Source organism: Oncorhynchus masou, chromosome 22, assembly GCF_036934945.1.
Source record: "Oncorhynchus masou masou isolate Uvic2021 chromosome 22, UVic_Omas_1.1, whole genome shotgun sequence".
NCBI lineage: Eukaryota > Metazoa > Chordata > Actinopteri > Salmoniformes > Salmonidae > Oncorhynchus > Oncorhynchus masou.
Genome location: NC_088233.1, coordinates 24,074,576 through 24,094,413, shown reverse-complemented (window position 1 = coordinate 24,094,413; position 19,838 = coordinate 24,074,576). Strand labels below are relative to the sequence as shown.

At 41.1% G+C, this 19,838-nt stretch overlaps 1 protein-coding gene and 1 long non-coding RNA gene across 9 annotated transcripts in view; one reads left to right on the top strand and one right to left on the bottom strand.

Moving 5' to 3' along the window:
* Nucleotides 1-210: 210 nt before the first annotated feature.
* On the bottom strand, nucleotides 211-2,656 carry LOC135508681 (uncharacterized). The gene is made up of 2 exons (XR_010450840.1): nucleotides 2,346-2,656; nucleotides 211-615 (listed from the first exon to the last, which is right to left on the bottom strand). It is a non-coding gene; the product is annotated as an uncharacterized LOC135508681 (long non-coding RNA).
* A 63-nt stretch (nucleotides 2,657-2,719) lies between these two features.
* LOC135509221 (casein kinase I-like) overlaps nucleotides 2,720-19,838 on the top strand; it is a 70,008-nt gene continuing 52,889 nt past the window's right edge. For 7 of the 8 annotated variants that reach the window (XR_010450906.1, XM_064929708.1, XM_064929707.1 and 4 more), the window contains exons 1-4: nucleotides 2,720-2,882; nucleotides 10,767-11,107; nucleotides 15,111-15,151; nucleotides 17,358-17,427. Coding sequence is in view for 7 of the 8 variants with exons in the window: in XM_064929708.1 (XP_064785780.1) it covers nucleotides 10,930-11,107; nucleotides 15,111-15,151; nucleotides 17,358-17,427 (289 nt within the window). In the remaining variant the exon portion in view is untranslated. Of the gene's footprint in view, nucleotides 2,883-4,256; nucleotides 4,356-10,766; nucleotides 11,108-15,110; nucleotides 15,152-17,357; nucleotides 17,428-19,838 lie in introns of all 8 variants that reach the window. The other variant, XM_064929703.1, reaches the window with a different exon arrangement.

The following is a 19,838-nucleotide window of genomic DNA, read 5'->3' as shown; positions in this document are numbered from 1 at the left end:
GGCACTTTAATAATTTTTACATACCTTACGTTACTCATCACATACTGTATTTTATACCATCTTTCGGGCCTTGCCTATGCCGCTCGGCCATCGCACATCCATATATTTATATATTATCATTCACCCCTTTAGAATTGTGTGTATTAGGTAGTTGTTGGGGAATTGTTAGATATTACTGCACTGTCGGAACTCGAAGCACAAGCATTTCGCTACACTTGCTTTAAATCAAATTTATTCATATAGCCCTTCGTACATCAGCTGATATCTCAAAGTGCTGTACAGAAACCCAGCCTAAAATCCCAAACAGCAAGCAATGCAGGTGTAGAAGCACGGTGGCTAGAAAAAACTCCCTAGAAAGGCCGGAACCTAGGAAGAAACCTAGAGAGGAACCAGGCTATGTGGGGTGGCCAGTCCTCTTCTGGCTGTGCCGGGTGGAGATTATAACAGAACATGGCCAAGATGTTCAAATGTTCATAAATGACCAGCATGGTCAAATAATAATAATCAGAGGCAGAACAGTTGAAACTGGAGCAGTAGCACGGACAGGTGGACTAGGGACAGCAAGGAGTCATCATGCCAGGGAGTCCTGAGGCATGGTTCTCGGGCTCAGATCCTCTGAGAGAGAGAAAGAGAGATAATTAGTGAAAGCATACTTAAATTCACACAGGACACCGGATAGGACAGGAGAAGTACTCCAGATATAACAAACAAACCCTAGCCCCCCGACACATAAACTACTGTAGCATAAATACTGGAGGCTGAGACAGGAGACACTGTGGCCCCAACCGATGATACCCCCGGACAGGGTCAAACAGGAAGGATATAACCCCACCCACTTTGCCAAAGCACAGCCCCCACACCACTAGAGGGATATCTTCAACCACCAACTTACCATCCTGAGGGGGGGGGGGCAACCCAGTCATGTGAAATCCATAGATTAAGGCAATAATTAAGTTAACTGATTTCCTTATATGAACTGTAACTCAGTAAAAGCTTGGAAATTGTTGGATGTTGTGTTTAGATTTTTCAGTATAAAAAGGCAAGCGGGCAGACAATAGCTTTGGAGCGGCTGAGGCATAATTAAAGAGAGGTGGACAGCAAATGGTGCTGAATTTAATTGATTTAAACAGTTGTCTTCATTTTTATTTGACTTCACTCACAACAAGAGGGCTATATTGGAGCCTATTTCTTCCCATTAAAGAAAATAAAAGGTAAGCCTACCTCTTTGACAGACCCAATTATGCAATCCATAGATTTGTCAGTATAACCAAATCGACCTAAACTGACTTTATGCACTCCTTAAATAGCTCTATGCCTGGGAAGGGCTTGGTGTGTTTGGTTAAAACCAGAGCTCAAATTGAGTGAAGGTATGCCATACCTTTTGTTAAAGAAAATGGCAAAAATGATACCTATTTTTAGCTTTATATTTTGAATTAAATAAACAACTATCAAGATAAGCATTGTTATAACACTTAACTTCGTGATGCATTATTCTAGAACCCAGCTTTAAAATTCTCACAAAATATGTGACTCATGCATATGGATATTGATTTCTCGCTATGACATTCTGAAGCTGAGCTGCAGCCTTCAATATTAGAGGAAAAATGTACTTTGCTATCCCTATTAATTGAGCTTTTTACTTTCTGAGAAGTGAAAATGTTTAATACCAGGCAGTTTATAGGGAAACACGTATGTTGTTAGGTTAAACAATGAACGAGTAGCCAGCAGTTGAAGCTTAAATTGTTCTGCCTCGGTGGAACCTCTGTCTGGGTGGAAAGGTAACTTTTGAAAGTGCCATGTTAAGATTGATAAGGATGTCTAATATTTAAATATTTGCAAACTGCAAACGTTTCGTTGCAAACAAGACACTGGTTTGACATTGGAGAAATATGGTAAATATGCATATTACTCCATAAATTCTTGCCTGAAACTTCCATTTTCATTATCCACCTTTCTTTTGAGACCCTTTCATAGTATATTTTCTCTTGATTGCAAGCAATCAATGCACAAATAAATGAATAATAAATACATTTTATCAGTGTAATCAGTTCGAAAATATTAGGATGTGTTATTGACATGATTATATAGTCTACTAACCAGATGTGTAAAAATGAAGTGTTTAATTTGCCAATGAATTGGGCCACTATTATATTCTGTTCTGTCGACTATTAGCTGACAAAAAAAATTGATCCAAAGCCAAACCTATGACCGACTGCTGTTGTACACTAGGCTATTCTGTATATTATGGATAAGAGCAGGAATGTTTTGTATTTGTCAAGCATCGATCATCATGTCACCAGAATAAGACACTCGGCATTTATTGGAAAGGAACATCGAGCTCATACCGTGCATTTTCACCACCCTGCGAAGTTCTTCCAAATGTGCTTACTCTGGAGCCTAGCAAACTGCATGGTCTCCCTTGTCGTAGTGTGAGGACCACACAACATGTCATCGCGTGACTCCCAAATTTACTTCGATATGATTGTTATTATAGGCTATCAATAATTGAGCATAAAGGCGTTTCTACAGCCATTTATCGCATAATTAATTTGACAACGCAAAAACATGTCGAAACCACAAATGATCTGTTAGCATTTATACAATTGTACCAAACCGCCATACAAAAATTCCTCATGTGGTTTTATTTTCGAAGACAGATTTTGGGCGGAGTAAAACCTCTCGTTTCGCCTCTTCCTTCCTTTCTAGTTTGGATCAACACTTCCGGAACACTTTCATATCAGTGGAGGCGAACTGAACAGGGTTCTGGGAGGCATAGATTGACATAACCTTAGCCAAATTGACATCTCGACCTTGTTTCTGGCGTAATTGTCACGACACAAACGGAAAATATATGACTAAATGCACCCAGGATCACATTGAAAGTAAGTTTATATTTCCACAAACCTCGCAAGATAACATTGACTAATAGCTAAAGCTAGTCCATTAACGTTTGCTAACCGCTGCATTTCTGAACGACGCCTGCTAGGCTAGGTTTAGCAGCTAGCTAGCGAGCTAACAACTTAATGCCCTGAACTAAAGACAGTGTCTGGACAATTAGCTACCTTTAGCCAGCTAGCTAACGATCTACCTAGAAAACATTTTGACCACACAGGGAATGCATCTTGGTTTCACTGTTTTGTTTGTGTGGTGCCGACAGTGCACGGAATTGGGAGTGTTTGTTGCCAGCCAAGTGCGAGTTTCCGTCATTAGTTAACTAGCTAGCTATATCGTTTATCGGCTTATAGCTAACATTAGTGATTCGTTTTGTTCTAATAAGTAAAACTGAGAGTCGCTAGTTTATAATAAGTAACGTTAGCTAATGTAAGATATATACAGTGAGTTAGCTAGTTAGGTCCAGTATTTGTCCCGTTACTCAAAACCTTGTCAGAACCAAACTAGCCAGGTGTCTGAGTTGAGCATTAAAGCCAAACAATATTCGTCTTTCCAGCGAACTAATCCAACCCTTCCCGAAGTAGTATGCAACCTACGTTAGCTAACTGGCTATGCTATCTAGATCATATTAACGTTATGGTCCTTGAAACTGTCCAGAAGTTAAGGGTCCAAGTAGTTGAGGCTCGTCATAAAATGTACAATAACTTTTCGAAGGCTTGTCCAGGTGGCCTAGCCACATCCTCCTTGAAGATGGGACGCTTATAATAGAGGCTATCTCGTGAAATAACTTTAAGTAAGAATTTGGTTTAAAAGAATATTATAGTTTAATCTACTCAGCTGGTTCGTTGTTGTGTTGGTCCTGTTTGGGTTTGAATTTAAGACAGGAAAGTATCAGGCTATATATAACAAGTTGACGATCTATGGAACCCAGAACTCCTTGCCAAACAGTGGCTGAATTGTTACTGAGTGGGCTATCCTGGCTAAATAAATCAAATGACATGAGCTAAAAAAAAAGTCAGTCCCATCTCCTGCAGTACCTGCGGTGTGTTACAGGGATCACCTGCCAGCAGTCTTAACCAATTCAACATGTAGAATCGTGGATCGCTGTCGTCAATGGTTTCACACCCTTCAGCATGCCAAAACTAAACTTAAGCTTGGGCAGTATGTTCCAATGAGTCTAAAATATGAAGACAATCTAGTCAGCCCTACCCGATCAGGTCAAACCTCCAGCAGCATAGTTAGCTAGCTTGCACTGGAGATTGATCCAATGGTCCATTTAAAGCATGGAACATTTATTTTTTAACAACCTTTACTTGCCGTTCTTGACTTGGAAGGCACAGGTGTGGATTAACATTTTTTTGCAGAATATTCTCTGGTTATCAGAGTTCCACCAACGACTGGAAACCGACATTTCACAAGACACTTCATCGAGAATGTAGAAAGTATCAGCAAGTAGGCTAAAGGTTGGTTGAAAATAAATGTACCATGCTTTGAATGTACCATCGGGTCTACCTTAAGTACATGGCACGCTAGTTAACTATGCTGCTGGAGGTTCGATTCTGATCGGCTAGTCAGAGACCATCGGTGGCAGCCCTGCATCTTTCTGTAGCTTTGAAGAGATTTAACATTGGCTGTTTTTTTTCTATTAGTTTATGCCTGTGTCCAGGTTGTTTTATCCAGACAAAATTACTCCTGCTTTATTTAAATTTACTCTTGGGGATTTCCCAACCTTTCTGCCTGTTTTCAAAGTGATAAATTTGGCGAGCAGGTGTTCATTTTTTTGTTTTTCTTCACTGCATGTTCTTGACTCCACGGTAGCACAGGGCTGTCCATGTTACATCACTGTGTAGCAGGGGTTTATCATAGCTGAATTTCATTTGAAACACTCTTTGTAAGCCATAATGCTCTTTAGGCCTAACCTATATTCCAGAGCCTACAGTAAGGTTTAAAATGACACCAAAACTTGCACTATACCATCAGATACTGTCTTAAAGGAGCCCTGTGAAGGCTTAAATTGAACAGGACATTTCCTTTTTTTGGTAAGGTATGAACAACCTGTGTGTATTTCTGTTGTTAATTTGTCATAGTTTGAGCTGTCCATTGTGTAACATGTTTTGCAACATAAGAACTACACTCCTTGATGGTGTGACATTGTTTCATTTGATTAAATGCTGCGAATGGAAAGAATACACAGGTCTCTATAAAAAATAGTTGTTAGCTATTCAGACAGTGAGAATGTATTTGAAACACACATCAAACAACCAGTGTTATCAGCAGTGTAGTGGCTACTGTGTCATTCCACACATTATAGTGTACCATATTATGATTCATAACACTCATAAAACCTAGTGGTCAAACAGGGAAATGGTTCCAATCGTTTTTCCACCATTCATGTTTCCCATAGGGGATTTTGGAAAGACTTAAAATAAGGGCTGTGTTTTGTGTAGGCTTACACTGGCGTGACGTTTTGAGAACTGTACATCTCTCTAGGACAAGGTGATTTTTATCAACATATTTGGCTGTATTTTCCTGCAGAAAATGAAATGCTAATGTGGCTATCGTAAAGAACTACAAATGATCTGATCTAATGTTAGGCAATTTTTTAATTACTACATTTAGCTAAGTCTCTTTAAATAGACAATGGACAATACCTGTTTGCAAAGGTGTCAGCTAGAGTTGACATGCAGGGATTTGTTGTCTTGCATCATGTCTACATTACTGATAATTATCATTTTCGAATCAGAATAAATAAGTTGAATATATTGATAAGTCACCATGTCCAATAGGGATCAACGTGGTTATCAAAATGTCACACCAGGGTAAGCTTACATGAAACACCTCCCTTTAAGTGTTTGTAAAATCCCATATGGGAAAAATAAATGTTGGTAAAATGACTGGAACCATTTCCATGTTTGACCTCTAGGTTTTATGCGTATTATGACACCTACACTGTGGGGCTCTATAGTAGGCTTAGCCATGAAGTGGGCGAGGTGCACAGAGCTGGACTTCGCATAACAGGAGCTACGCAGAATCCCTTCAGGGAGGAGGGAGCGTTCCACTAGTTCGGAAGTGGGAATATGTGAGGGTGGTGGGACTGAATCACTACAGGTGTGAGACACACACAAACATTCTCTATTGAAACACCAGCCTTTGTCACAATGACTTGTAAAAGACCTGCCCCTGTACTTTTTTGTTGTTGTCCTGCCTTAAGAAAAAAACAGCCTATTTTTTTCATTGGGTAGTAACTGGATTGAAGTGTAAAAACCCCTCCATCCACAGCCTTTTCACTCCATAGAACTAGTAAGGCATCAGTGAACCTGAAATTGCAATGAAATCCTAGAATGTCTTGAATTAGTGCACATGGAACATGACCATTCTGAAAACAATCCATAAATAAATAGGCCTGTCAAACATACCGTAGGCCTAAATTCATTATTTTCCCTGATAATTTCCTCCAGTATTGGACTGTGTTCATGGCACTGCCTTTTTGCTAAAGTTATCCTCCACATTGCCGGCATTTCTTGTAGTATGAATGGTCTGAAGTGTAGTAAACGGGAAGGAGAGGAGATATAGTAGTGTCTTGTTCATCTCGTGTTTATAACGGGTTATATCTGCCTCCCCTCACTTGACTGGTGAATCCCATCTCAAAGTTTTACAGGTTTCAATTATTCATGAAGCCCCTCTATACCGAGTGCCTTTGTCTGGTATTACGTCCATTCTCTGTGACCCCAGGTCTGATTGGATGCTGCGTGTCAAGGGTTATTTGCACTGATTTGATCGATGTGCCAGACTAACCCGTTTCCATCAATACTCTTCATGGACAATGGAGGGAAAATGCTTTGCTGGGCAGTCACTGTCAGATGCAGTCTGAGCACGCAGATAGGTTTAGATTGAGAAAAGGGTCTCCAAACCAGCCTTGTAACAAACTATGGCCTTAGTGAAACAGTCAAAGGTTTGAAGGTCTTGCATCTAGAGTGCAGGAAGCACAAAACTATCTTTGTCTTTTGATAGCCATCTCACAGTGACTGCTTTTTTCCCCCTCTCTATCACTTCTCCTCTGCGAATAGAAACTCTTTGATCCAAGCGCAGGAAATCTCTCATAGGAAGCTGGCCTAATTTGTGAGATCCCATGTCACTCAGCTGAATAACAAACCATATTGTGGAGTACATTGACATATCCCTAGCACCAAGGCCCTCTCCTGCCATTGTCAGAGGGAGATGGAGCAGACAATTGTAGGAAATGAAGGGGGATCTGAAGACATTGATTTTCTTCCATGACTTTCTATAATGAATTATTAACCAAATGCTTAATGTTTTCTGCAGGTTGGTGAGACCTGTCCTGCTATGTTTCATTTCGGTCTAGTAGTGGCAAATATATCATATACCATCATGATTACTGAGGCTAGGTCAATTCCCCAAAATGTGTGATGTAGTCTTAAATGTGTTAATGTATGGGAAATTATTGATTCACCTAGTATGTAGGCCTATCCACTATAATGGTTGTAGTTTAGTTAATAGCCTAAACTCTCACTGTGTAGGTAGTACAGTATATAGGTAGCCTACATATGTCTATTAGTTACACATATGTTATGATTTCTAAAAGGTCACATGTGAATAATGTTTGACTATATTCATGGCAGTAATATCCCTCACATTAGTGCCACGATCCTATAAGTTTGCCTCCACAGACCAAAAATACACAGAGTCTGTGTCACTTTGACAAGGTCACTAGTGCATATATTTAGAACACAGTTCCTGGTTTGTAAGTTGTAGCTTGTTGTCAAGGTGCACGATCTACAGTTAAATGCTAAGGCTAATGTTAACAGCATTAAAGAAATCCTATTCATTATGAGCCAAAGTGCCGTTTGAAACTGCACGTATCTCTGGATAAACAAGACTTACATGGAAAATTAATAGGAACAGGAAACACAATGATTTATAACAAATGTGAGATTTTCAGCTTAAACATTTTAAACTCTTCAAATCAAATTTTATTTGTCACATAAACATATTGAGCAGATGTTATTGCGGGTGTAGCGACATGCTTGTATTCCTAGCTCCAACAGTGCAGTACTATCTAAAAACAATACACATGAATTAAGAAATATATAAATATTGGATTGAGTTAAGTAGTGGCATTGACTAAAGTACAGTAGAATAGAATACAGCATATACATATGAGATGAGTAAAGCAGTATGTAAACATTATTAAAGTGACCAGTGATTCTAAGTTTGTAAATAGGGCAGCAGCCTCTAAGGTGCAGGGTTGCGTAACCGGGTGGAAGCCAGCTAGTGATGGCTATTTAACAGTCTGATGTCCTTGAGATAGAAGCTGTTTTTCAGTCTCTCGTTCCCAGCTTTGATGCACCTGTACTGACCTCGCCTTCTGGATGATAGCGGGTTGAACAGGCTGTGGCTCTGGTGGTTGTGCTTGATGTTTTTTTGGCATTCCTGTGACATTGGGTGCTGTAGGTGTCCTGGAGGGCAGGTAGTTTCCCCCCGGTGATGTGTTGGGCAGACCGCACCACCCTCTGGAGAGCCCTGCGGTTGCGGGCCATGCAGTTGTCGTACCAGGCGGTGATACAGCGTGTTAGGATGCTCTCAATTATGCTTCTGTAAAAGTTTTAGTGTTTTACTCCTTATTCACCACACTGTCTGTGTGGGTGAACTTTTTCAGATCGTCAGTGATGTGTACGCATAGGAACTTGAAGCTTTCCACCCTCTTCACTGCGTCCCTTCGATATGGATAGGGGCGTGCTCCCTCTGCTGTTTCCTGAAGTCCACGATCAGCGCCTTTGTTTTGTTGAGTAAGAGATTATTTTCCTGACGCCACACTCAGAGCTCTCACCTCCTCCCGGTAGGCTGTCATTGTTAGTAATCAGGCCTACCACTATTGCGTCGTCTGCAAACTTGATCAATGAGTTTAAGGCATGTGTCGGCCACGTAGTCATGGGTGAATAGGGAGTACAGGGGGGGGGGGGGGGTGAGCACGCACCCTTGTGGGGCCCCTGTGTTGAGGATCAGTGAAGTGGAGGTGTTGTTTCCTACCTTCACCACCTGGGGAAGACCCATCAGGAAGTCCAGGACCCAGTTGCATACAGTGGGGTTCAGACCCAGGGCCTCAAGCTTAATGATGAGCTTGGAGGGTACTATGGTGTTGAATGCCAAGCTCTAGTCAACGAGCAGCATTCTTACATAGGTATACCTCTTGTCCAGATGAGAGGTCAGTGTTATGGCTATTGCATCGTCTGTGGATCTATTGGGGTGGTAAGCAAATTGAAGTGGGTGTAAGGTAGAGCTGACATGATCCTTGACTAGCCTCTCAAAGCACTTCATGATGACAGGAGTGAGTGTTACGGGGCAATAGTCATTAGCTTCAGTTACCTTATGTTCCTGTACCCAAGAAAGCAATGGTGGACATCTTGAAGCAAGTGGTGACAGCAGACTGGGATAGGAAGTGATTGAATATGTCCGTAAACACTCCAGCCAGCTAGTCTGCACACGCTCTGAGGACGCAGCTAGGGATGCCGTCAGGGCCGGCAGCCTTGCGAGGGTTAACACGCTTAAATGTCTTGCTCACGTCGGCCACGGAGAAGGAGAGCCCACAGCGGTGGCACTGTGTTATCCTCGACGCGTGCGAAATTGATGTTTAGCTTGTCCGGAAGCAAGAAGGCGGTGTACGATGTGGCTGGTTTCCCCTTTGTAATCCGGGATTGTCTGTAGACCCTGCCACATACGTCTCGTGGTTTAACAGTTGAATTGTGACTCCACTTAGTCTCTATACTGACATTTTGCCTGTGATTGCCTTACGGAGGGAATAACGACACTGTTTCTATTCGACCGTATTCCCAGTCACCTTGCCATGGTTAAATGCGGTGGTTCGCGCTTTCAGTTTTGTGCGAATGCTGCCATCTATCTGCTGTTTCTGGTTTGGTTTGAGTACACTTCCTGATGAACTCAATCACCATATCCGTGTATTCATCAATGTTATTCTGAGGCAACCTGGAACATTTCACAGTCCGCGTGATCAAAACAATCTTGACGCATGGATTCTGATTGGTCAGACCAGTGTTGAATAGACCTTAGCACAGGTACTTCCTGTTTGAATTTCTGCCTATAGGAAGGAGTAGCAAAATAGAATTGTGATCAGATTTGTAGAAGGGACTGCAGGGGAGGGCCTTGTAGGCATTTTGAAAAGTTGAATAGCAGTGGTCTAATATTTAACCAGCGTGAGTACAAGTCAATGTGTTGGTTCCCTGTGTTGCCATAAACCCAGGCCACAGCCTGGGGCTGATAAAGTAACCCCTGCATGTAATCTGAGATTTATGAGACTGATTTTGAATTTGGTAATATTTGTTTTGTGAGTCATATCATTCGTATCGAGATGGCTGTCAAACATGTTGTGAAAACAATTGATACTGTGGGAGTCATGAAATATTTATGGAGCCACCTCTTGAAATTTGCTAAATTATTAAATGTATTACATTTTTGTGTGTGCAGAAAACATAATAATATTGCAAACATGTAGCCCGAGGATGGGGCTTAAGTGTTAGGCTACTTTACATAGGCCTATGTTAAAAACTTGTGAATAGTGCAGGATGGCACATCTGAACTGTCCAGCAAACTTGTCAAACTGGGGAATACCATGGTGCTCTAGGAAAAAGTATTCTGAAAGTATAAATTAAGGACTCTCCTGTAGATATACTCTGGTAAACAATATAGTTGAAGTGGTCAGAATGTTTTTTTTTTTGTGGAGTTATTTTATCCTGCTGTGGGGTTGTCATGGGTTATCAATACCTAGTCACTGCATGGTTCATCTCAGCAGGAAAATTAAATTAGACTATTTCTGACATTTCCTTTCCCCTCGTTTCCAGGATACCTGTGAAAGCTCTTGCTTCCCACCCAAATGTCAAGGTCACAGTGACCGGGGCGGGCGGAGGCAGAGCCCGTTGCCCCGGCCCCTTTGCCCAGCTGCAGAGCAGCCCCTGTCAGGGAGCACATCCTCCCATTCCAGTCCTCTGGGTGGCACCTTGAGCCATGGAGCACTCACGGGAGAAAGAGAGTGAGAGACCTGCACGCAGCAACAAGGCAGGTCAGGGGCGCAGCGGGCACTCACGCCCCTCGGGATCAGGCTCCTCCGGAGTGCTCATGGTGGGGCCCAACTTCCGTGTGGGCAAGAAGATCGGCTGTGGTAACTTTGGAGAGCTGAAGTTAGGTAAGAACAGCCTAACCCTTTAAATAATATATTTGGGGTGTTTGAAAATGACAATACAGTATATACTGGATGTGGGAACATTTGTTTAAAGCTGAAAATATTGGGCCTTGGCTATGTTCTACTCCTCTTGGAAATGTGAAACCTTGTTCACTGATATTCCTTGTTCCCTCTCCACCCTCACTATCAAATTGTACATGGGGCTTAACTGTGTATACTTTGTTAAACACTGTTAATCTTATCATATCTCAACATGATGAATCAAATTGGATGCAATGACGGCATCATAATGAGTTCAGGCCCCAGCGAATCTGCCATGTCTGTAGACACCTGAATGGACACCCAGATTACATTGGCAGCAAATATGCATTTCATTTTCATTATGGATAATAACTTCGAGAGCTGAATGTCTATCCCCCTGCACCTCCATCTAAGATATCTGGGTTGTCTAATGACTAGCTTCTCCAGGTAGGACAGTGAGGAGCATTAAGTCATATGAAATGGCTGAGCTATAGCCAGAAAGCTCAGGCTTTACTGTTTGTTCTGAAATGGCTCTGTCCTGAAACTGGTTGAGAGACTAAGATTTGCCTTCCCTCTGCTCTGCTGCCGCCCACATGGAAAATAGTCCGGGAGGGGGTGGGCGAGAGAATAGCTTTTCTCTGGTATCCTCCATGCATGCACTGCTGAAGTTCGGAGGCCTATTGTTTGCCTATGGCATTGTCACTCAGCATGAGTGTGGCTGGGTTCCATAGGCTCATCGACTCACTTTTGAGGGATTTAATAAAGGCCTTAACTCTCCTGACATTTAAAAAGCCTGCAGGTTGTAAAGACATCTTAACATTTTATGTAAATACTTAATGACTTAGGAGGGAGTTGTTATTCAGTTCTGTGTTGTCTTTTGACGAGATTGAATCAAATTTGACTGTTATAGAAATGGGCGATATGGCCAAAAATCCATATTGTGATACATTTCCTTATGTTATAATGATAAATAGAATGTTAAGTTTCTAACATTAATGTGCACCAGTTTTTTTATTTTTTTTAATGATCCTTTAAACTACTTTGATGGTAGTAGTTTGATGGTTGTAGCCATCAATTGTCCCATTAACAATCACCGATATTAGCGAACTAATTTCAAACGTTGCATTTCACTAGTGTAGGCCACTTATCATAATGAACAATATCAGCTAATTTCCTGCGATAAGTGATCGGTATGGTCTGTCGATACATTTTTGGTTTAACTCTACTTTGTTAATCAAGGGACCTCACAACAAATTGCTGGAATTTCAACATTGTTCAAGCAGAGAATTGTGTTTGTTTTGAATAGAACATGTCACAAGGTGTCTTCATTGAGCTGTTGCTAACCATAAAATAAGCCTCCATGATGTGTACACTAAACCTTTGACTTTTTTAGTCAGGAATCTCAAAATATTAGTGGTCCATTTCAAAATGCAAAATTTCACTTTATGTAGTATTTTAAGTAAACTACTTGAATCCTACAATTATCAATGTTCTCCCACTGTCCTACGTATTACCCCACACTTATACAAATATAATTTCACTGCTCTGCGCAGGATCATTGCATCCAAACACAAGCCTTGTTGTTCTCACTTTCCTACCTAGTGTCACACTGTTGGCGTCAGCACTTTCATTCTCAGCTTGCCCCGCAAACGTGCTGAGTTTCACATGCCTGCAAGGGGATTTATGCCGCACTTCTCTCAGATGACACCTTTTTGTATTGCAATATCACTTACAGCAGGGGTCGGCAAAAGGCAGCCCAGGGAAAAAAATGCTGGGCCCCCAAAGTAAAATATAGTTAAATTAATAGGAGGGATTTATTTTTTTGCGTCAAATTCCTGGTGATTTGTCTTATCTAAAATGAGTTTCATTCAGGAAATCTGTTCACCAAGTATTCCCACGAATAAGAGACATACAATGCCTTAGTGTGCACCCCTAGACTTTTTAGTTGTTCGTCTGAATTTAAAAAGTATTAAATTTAGATTTTTTTGGACACTGGCCTACACACAATACCCCGTAATGTTAGTGGAATTATTTTTATTATTAATTAACAAAGAAAAGCTGAAATGTCTTGTCAAGTATTCAACCTCTTTGTTATGGCAAGCCTAAATAAGTTCAAGATTAAACATTTGCATAACAATTCACTTAAATTGCATAGACTCTATATGCAATAAGTGTTGAATATGGCTTTTGAATGACTCATCTCTGTTCCCCACACATATACTTATCTGTAAGGTCCCTTAGTCGAGCAGTACATTTCAAACACAGATTCAACCACAAAGACCAGGTAAGTAGACATTGAATATCCCTTTGAGCATGGTGAAGTTATTAATTACACTTTGAATGGTGTGTCAATACACCCAGTCACTACAAAGATACAGGTGTCCTTCCCAGCTCAGTTGCAGTAGAGGAGAAAAACTGCTCAGGGATTTTCCCATGAGGCTAGTGTTAACTTTTTAAATGGAGATTAATGGCTGTGATGGGAGAGCTGAGGATGGCTCAACATTGTAGTTACTCCACAATACTAACCTAATTGACAGATTTAAATGGAAGCCTGTACAGAATAAAAATATTCTAAAACATGCATCCTGTTTGCTGTAAGGTATTGAAGTAAAACTGCAAGAAATGTGGCAAAGAAATTACCTTTATGTTCTGAATGCAAAGTATTATGTTTGGGGCAAATCCAATACAACACATTACTGAGTACCACACTCCATATTTTCAAGCATAGTGGTGGCTGCATCATGTTATGGGTATGCTTGTGATCATTAAGGATGGGATTTTTTCAGGATAAAAATAAATGAAATGGAGCTAAGCACAGGCAAAATGCTAAAGGAAAACCTGGTTCCATCTGCTTTCTGTCAGACACTGGGAGATGTATTCAACTTTCAGCAGGACAATAACTTAAAACACAAGGCCACATCTACACTGGAGTTGCTTTCCAAGAAGATGGGAAAATGTTCCTGATTGACTGAGTTAGTTTTGACTTAAAGCTACTTGAAAATCTGTGGCAAGATCTGAAAATAGTTGTCTATGGTCAACAACCAATTTGACAAAGCTTGAATAATTTAGTAAATGATAATCGGGAAATGTCTCACAGTCCAGGTGTCCAAGGCTCTGAGACTAACCCAGAAAGACTCACAGCTGTAATTGCTGCAAAAGGTGATTCTACAATTATTGACTGTGTGAACACTTATGTAAATTAGATTTCTGCATTTTAATATCAGTAAATGTGCAAACTTTTCTAAATACATGTTTTCACTTTCATTGTGATATTTAATCCATTTTGAATTCAGGCTGTAACACAACAATGTGGAATAAGAAAGGGGGGTGTGAGTACTTAAGGCACTGTATGTGATCGTGTCTCAATGTAATTAAGGTATACAATTACGATTTTGATATCTAAATCTATTTCTGGGCTTAGTTGTGGTCCAATTTGCAGTGTGAAAATTGTTATAATTGTGTTCCTGCCCCCCGACCATCCTCTCCGCCAAAATTCGGCCCGCGACTGTCTTGTCTTCCCCTGACTTAGGAGAGAATGTATGCCTTGTTCACTCTATTACCATCAGAGATGGATCATTTGAGGAAAATGGAGGAAAAAATTACATTGTCCTTGTTCATTCATTTGAAGTTGGTAGTTTTATGCAGAACATGCACCCAGTGATAGACTACACGTGATGGGGTTCACAAACTGCAATACATGGCATTGCACAATAGGCATGCAGATGCCTAATGGTGCATTAGTGGCCCCTGGTTATTGTCCTCATCTCAACTGTCCAATTCGAACGTTGTACGTCTGACTTTCCAGACGCTTTGTTCAGTCATCACTGTTATTTGTGAAGTATGTGTCTTCGAGACCTATGGGAGTTTAAATGGTTCCTTAAGACTCCTAAAATATTCCTTGGTGGCTGCACTGGATGTGCCATCTCGTCTGTTTGAAATAAGTTGTTTACCCAACCTTCTAATAACCCTTTTTTTTGTTATCCAGGTAAAAATCTCTACACCAATGAATATGTTGCAATAAAATTGGTAAGTAAAGAGCCTTTATTAGGGTTGGGTGGTATTCTGATTTTAATATTGTCCTTCTCTCACCATGGGATTTACGGTATTACTGGTTTAGTACACAAGGGGGCTCAAACACAAGAAAGCCTTTTGGGCATCTCTTACCAGAATGCTAAAAAAATAAGCACAAGTAATAGCCAATTTCCACATAGGCTGCTAGCTAAAGAGCGCAAACACAAATAAGTGAATTGCAAAGACAGGCAATCCAGCTCATAAAGTTATAGATGTGTAGGTAATAGCTACCGAATGTCTTTGTTGAATTTGGACATTTGCAAGGCGATTTCAACGAGAGACATTGTGCAAATGAACAAAGTTTTTATGCATGTTTGTCTGAAGGAAAACAATACTGCCTCTGGAGCATGTCTACATGCTGTGTCTGAAGTCGGCAGAGTAATAAATATATATTACCTTTATTTTACTAGGCAAGTCAGTTAAGAACAAATTCTTATTTTCAATGACGGCCTAGGAACAGCGGGTTAACTGCCTGTTCAGGGGCAGAACGACAGATTTGTGTCTTGTCAGCTCGGGTATTCGAACTTGCAACCTTTCGGTTACTAGTCCAACGCTCTAACCACTAGGCTACCCTGCCTCCCCTGCTAGGAGAAGAGGGGGAGGAGCAGATGTGCCAAGAACGGACTGGAGAAAAAAACACAAGGAAATCAAGACAACAGTGGCAGCTGTACAAATAACTTATCCAAAGGGCTTTGACTTTTCATACATGGCAGATAGCTAACACAATATGATGCCCCGTCACCTTATTAATAAAGTCACTTACTAAGATAACACGACCCCTGAGTTGAACTTGCTAATGCAGAGTTCTGTGTTTTTCATGCAGGAAAAATATATAAAACTCATAACATACCTTTCTGCATTTTGTAAGCATAGATCTAAAATACTACTTGTTGTAATTTCTGCTCGGCATCCGACTAATTTTGTGATTCAGTTGCGCTTCTACACTGAGAATTCACGAAATGGGCATTCTATTAGCAGACAGTGCTCTGACTGGTGTGTAGCTACTGTTCTCCAGTACTTTTCTCGTATTCTTCTTTGGTAAAATGCAAGATGAGCTGATTTTAAATAAACAAAACATTAGGAAAGGTAGCTGGCTACATTCTTTCTATGATAGGCCTTAACATTAGAAATATGATGGCCATGCATCGTTTTTGCAAAAAATACCTTGCATTTTCTTTAATCTCATTTACTTGTGGCTGCCATTCAAATAGCGTTGTACTTCTGTAGTCATAAAGCTGTTACCTGCTGAATGAGTTGCACTAATGTATCTTCTGTGAAGGAAAACTGAAGTTGCATGATCCTGATCACTCTATTGAAGCAAAATAAAACGGACTTTCAATAAAAAACATGACCCCTGTCAGTACACTGCTGGACCTGCTCCCGCGTTCTCCCATTGTGCTATTGACAATCAAACGTGACTGTTCTGGGGAGCTACTTAATTTATTTTATTTAACCGTTATTTAGCTAGGCAAGTCAGTTAAGAACAAATTCTTATTTTACAATTTAAATTATTTTTTAAAACATTTATTTGCTTTATCTTGGTCAGGTCGCAGTTGTCAATGAGAACTTGTTCTCAACTGACCTACCTGGTGAAATAAAATAAATGTACATTTAAAAATTATTATTTTTTACGATGACGGCTTACCCCGGCCAAACCCTCCTCTAACCGGGACAACGCAGGGCCAATTTTGCGCTGCTCTATACTTCCCTATATAGCTTCATAATGTGACTTGTGAAATTAAGAACACAATCTGCTTCATCTCCTAATGCATTGCACATGTTGACTGCAGGTATTTACTTAAAGAGATGTACTGGGGGAAAAAGAAAAGTTTAAACCGTATGGAAAAACCATCCCTTTGCTATTTTCAAATACCCCGATATACCACCCAAGCCTTGTTTCTGATTATTATCCTCTTTCTAAAGTGAATTGACCCAATGAGCAGCTATCAAAATCATGATATATTTTATTTAAAAAATATTTATTTTAATAGTCAATTACATGCTAATTAATGAATTTCTGAACCTTAATTTGAAAGTAGTTTGTTTGAATGATAAATATGAAAATTAATTAAATGAATTATTGTAGGTGTAATTCATATTGTGTAGTGAATGAAAAGCCCACCTTCAAATGAAGTGTTTCCTTTTTGTATTATTCTTCCAGGAACCAATCAAATCAAGGGCACCACAGCTGCATTTGGAGTACCGGTTTTACAAAACATTAGGCAGCACAGGTAAGACCTCCACTCTTCTTTCTCCATCCTCTCTTCCTCTTTTCCGTCTCAATGATCACTCCTACTGACGTGAGGTTCTGTATGAAGACTGTTCCCGTTCTTAAAGGGTAGCTAGCATAAACGTAACATATGGATTTGCATTAATATACTCAAGTCCCAATGCGAAGTTTACACCTCTTCTATTTTTTTTTAGTTATTAGATGCAATCGATCAGAATGCCGAAGTCATGCCAGAAATAATTTTTGCGAGGTGTGATGCAATTTGAGAGTACTGGTAAAGCCAGCCTATTCCCTAAATTGTAAACACCAACAGAAATAACGTCAAATGTGTAACTTCAGATAAACAATAATTTGCAATCATGACGACTGGTTTCAATTTAATTTTCAGCCAACTTGCAAGCAAATACTTTACGAATATTGTTACAAATCAGCTTACCGTGTTGCTAGCCATCTATCCTGCTAACATTAGCGCTACTAGCCTGCTAACGTTAGTCCTAGCAGCCTTCTCGCGTTACATTAGCACTGCATGAGTCAGCCATTTGCTATCAACACCTAGCTTACAGCTACATTAAAGTAAGCCGACGCTTTGGAAATGCATAACGCCATCTAACCAGTTATCAAATAATGTTACAGGTATATGCAGTTCTTTTGGCTAGCCAGCAACATTTAATTATTTTAGCCTGCTATCCAGCATACCCAGCTAACTTGTCTAGCTAGCCAACCACCACGGTCGATATAGCTGAAGTAATAAGCCAGAGAACAACACAAACGAGTCTAGCACAGGCAGGAACCCACGGTACACAACAAAAAAGTAAATTGAGGCAAGACTTGACAGTTGCATTAGCTACCAAAGAAAAGCCAAGGAAAGAGGCCCTACAAAGGGAGATGCCGTTTCACCGACCGAGGGAGAGACCGCTAATCCAATATAGTGAGGCAATAGTCCAAGAGACGGCATCGGACATAGGGGAAGAGTAAACAACGACAATCGAAGGAAGACTCCAGGCAGATGGTAATGATCACAACAGCACAGTCAGTCAGCTACTGTAGCACACTAGTACTAAGCCCAAGGTTGAAAAACTCAAGTAGCCTACTTCATGGAGATCACGTGTCCCCCACATGTGGCATATCTGATTGCTTGTTTAGATCGCACCTCTTCGTGATTGGTGGATTGGAGCTCACCAATGCCAACACACACTGAATGGCTAGTGGCTAACGTTAACCAGCTCGAGCTAGCTAACGCAGAGTAGATTTTCCATATGACATTGCGAAATATTGCATTGTGGTTAGTTTAAATAAAATCAAATGTATTTATATAGCCCTTCGTACATCAGCTGATATCTCAAAGTGCTGTACAGAAACCCAGCCTAAAATCCCAAACAGCAAGCAATGCAGTTGTAATAGCACGGTGGCTTGGAAAAACTCCCTAGAAAAACCTAGGAAGAAACCTAGCGAGGAACCAGGCTATGAGGGGTGGCCAGTCCGCTTCTGGCTGTGCTGGGTGGAGATTATAACAGAACATGGCCAAGATGTTCAAATGTTCATAAATGACCAGCATGGTCAAATAATAATAATCACAGGCAGAACAGTTGAAACTGGAGCAGCAGCACGGACAGGTGGACTAGGGGCAGCAAGGAGTCATCAGGCCAGGGAGTCCTGAGGCATGCTCCTAAGGCTCAGGTCCTCCGAGAGAGAAAGAGGGAATTAGAGAGCATACTCAAATTCACACAGGACACCGGATAAGGCAGGAGAAGTACTCCAGATATAACAAACTGACCCATAGCCCCCTGACACAAACTACTGCAGCATAAATACTGGAGGCTGAGACAGGAGGGGTCAGGAGACACTGTGGCCCCATCCGATGACACCCCCGGACAGGGCCAAACAGGAAGGATATAACCCCACCCACTTTGCAAAAGCACAGCCCCCACACCACTAGAGGGATATCTCCAACCACCAACTTACCATCCTGAGACAAGCCTGAGTATAGCCCACAAAGATCTCCGCCACGGCACAACCCAAGGGGGGGAGCCAACCCACTCTAGTGACGCACCCCTCCTAGGGACGGCATGAAAGAGCACCAGTAGGCCAGTGACTCAGCCCCTGGAATAGGGTTAGATGCAGAGAATCCCAGTGGAAAGAGGGGAACCTGCCAGGCAGAGACAGCAAGGGCGGTTCTTTGCTCCAGAGCTTTTCCGTTCACCTTCACACTCCTGGGCCAGACTACACGCAATCATATGACCTACTGAAGAGATGAGTCTTCAGTAGAGACTTAAATGTTGAGACCGAGTTTGCGTCTCTTACATGGGTAGGCAGACCATTCCATAAAAATGGAGCTCTATAGGAGAAAGCCCTGCCTCCAGCTGTTTGCTTAGAAATTGTAGGGACAATTAGGCCTGCGTACCTGCAGGTATA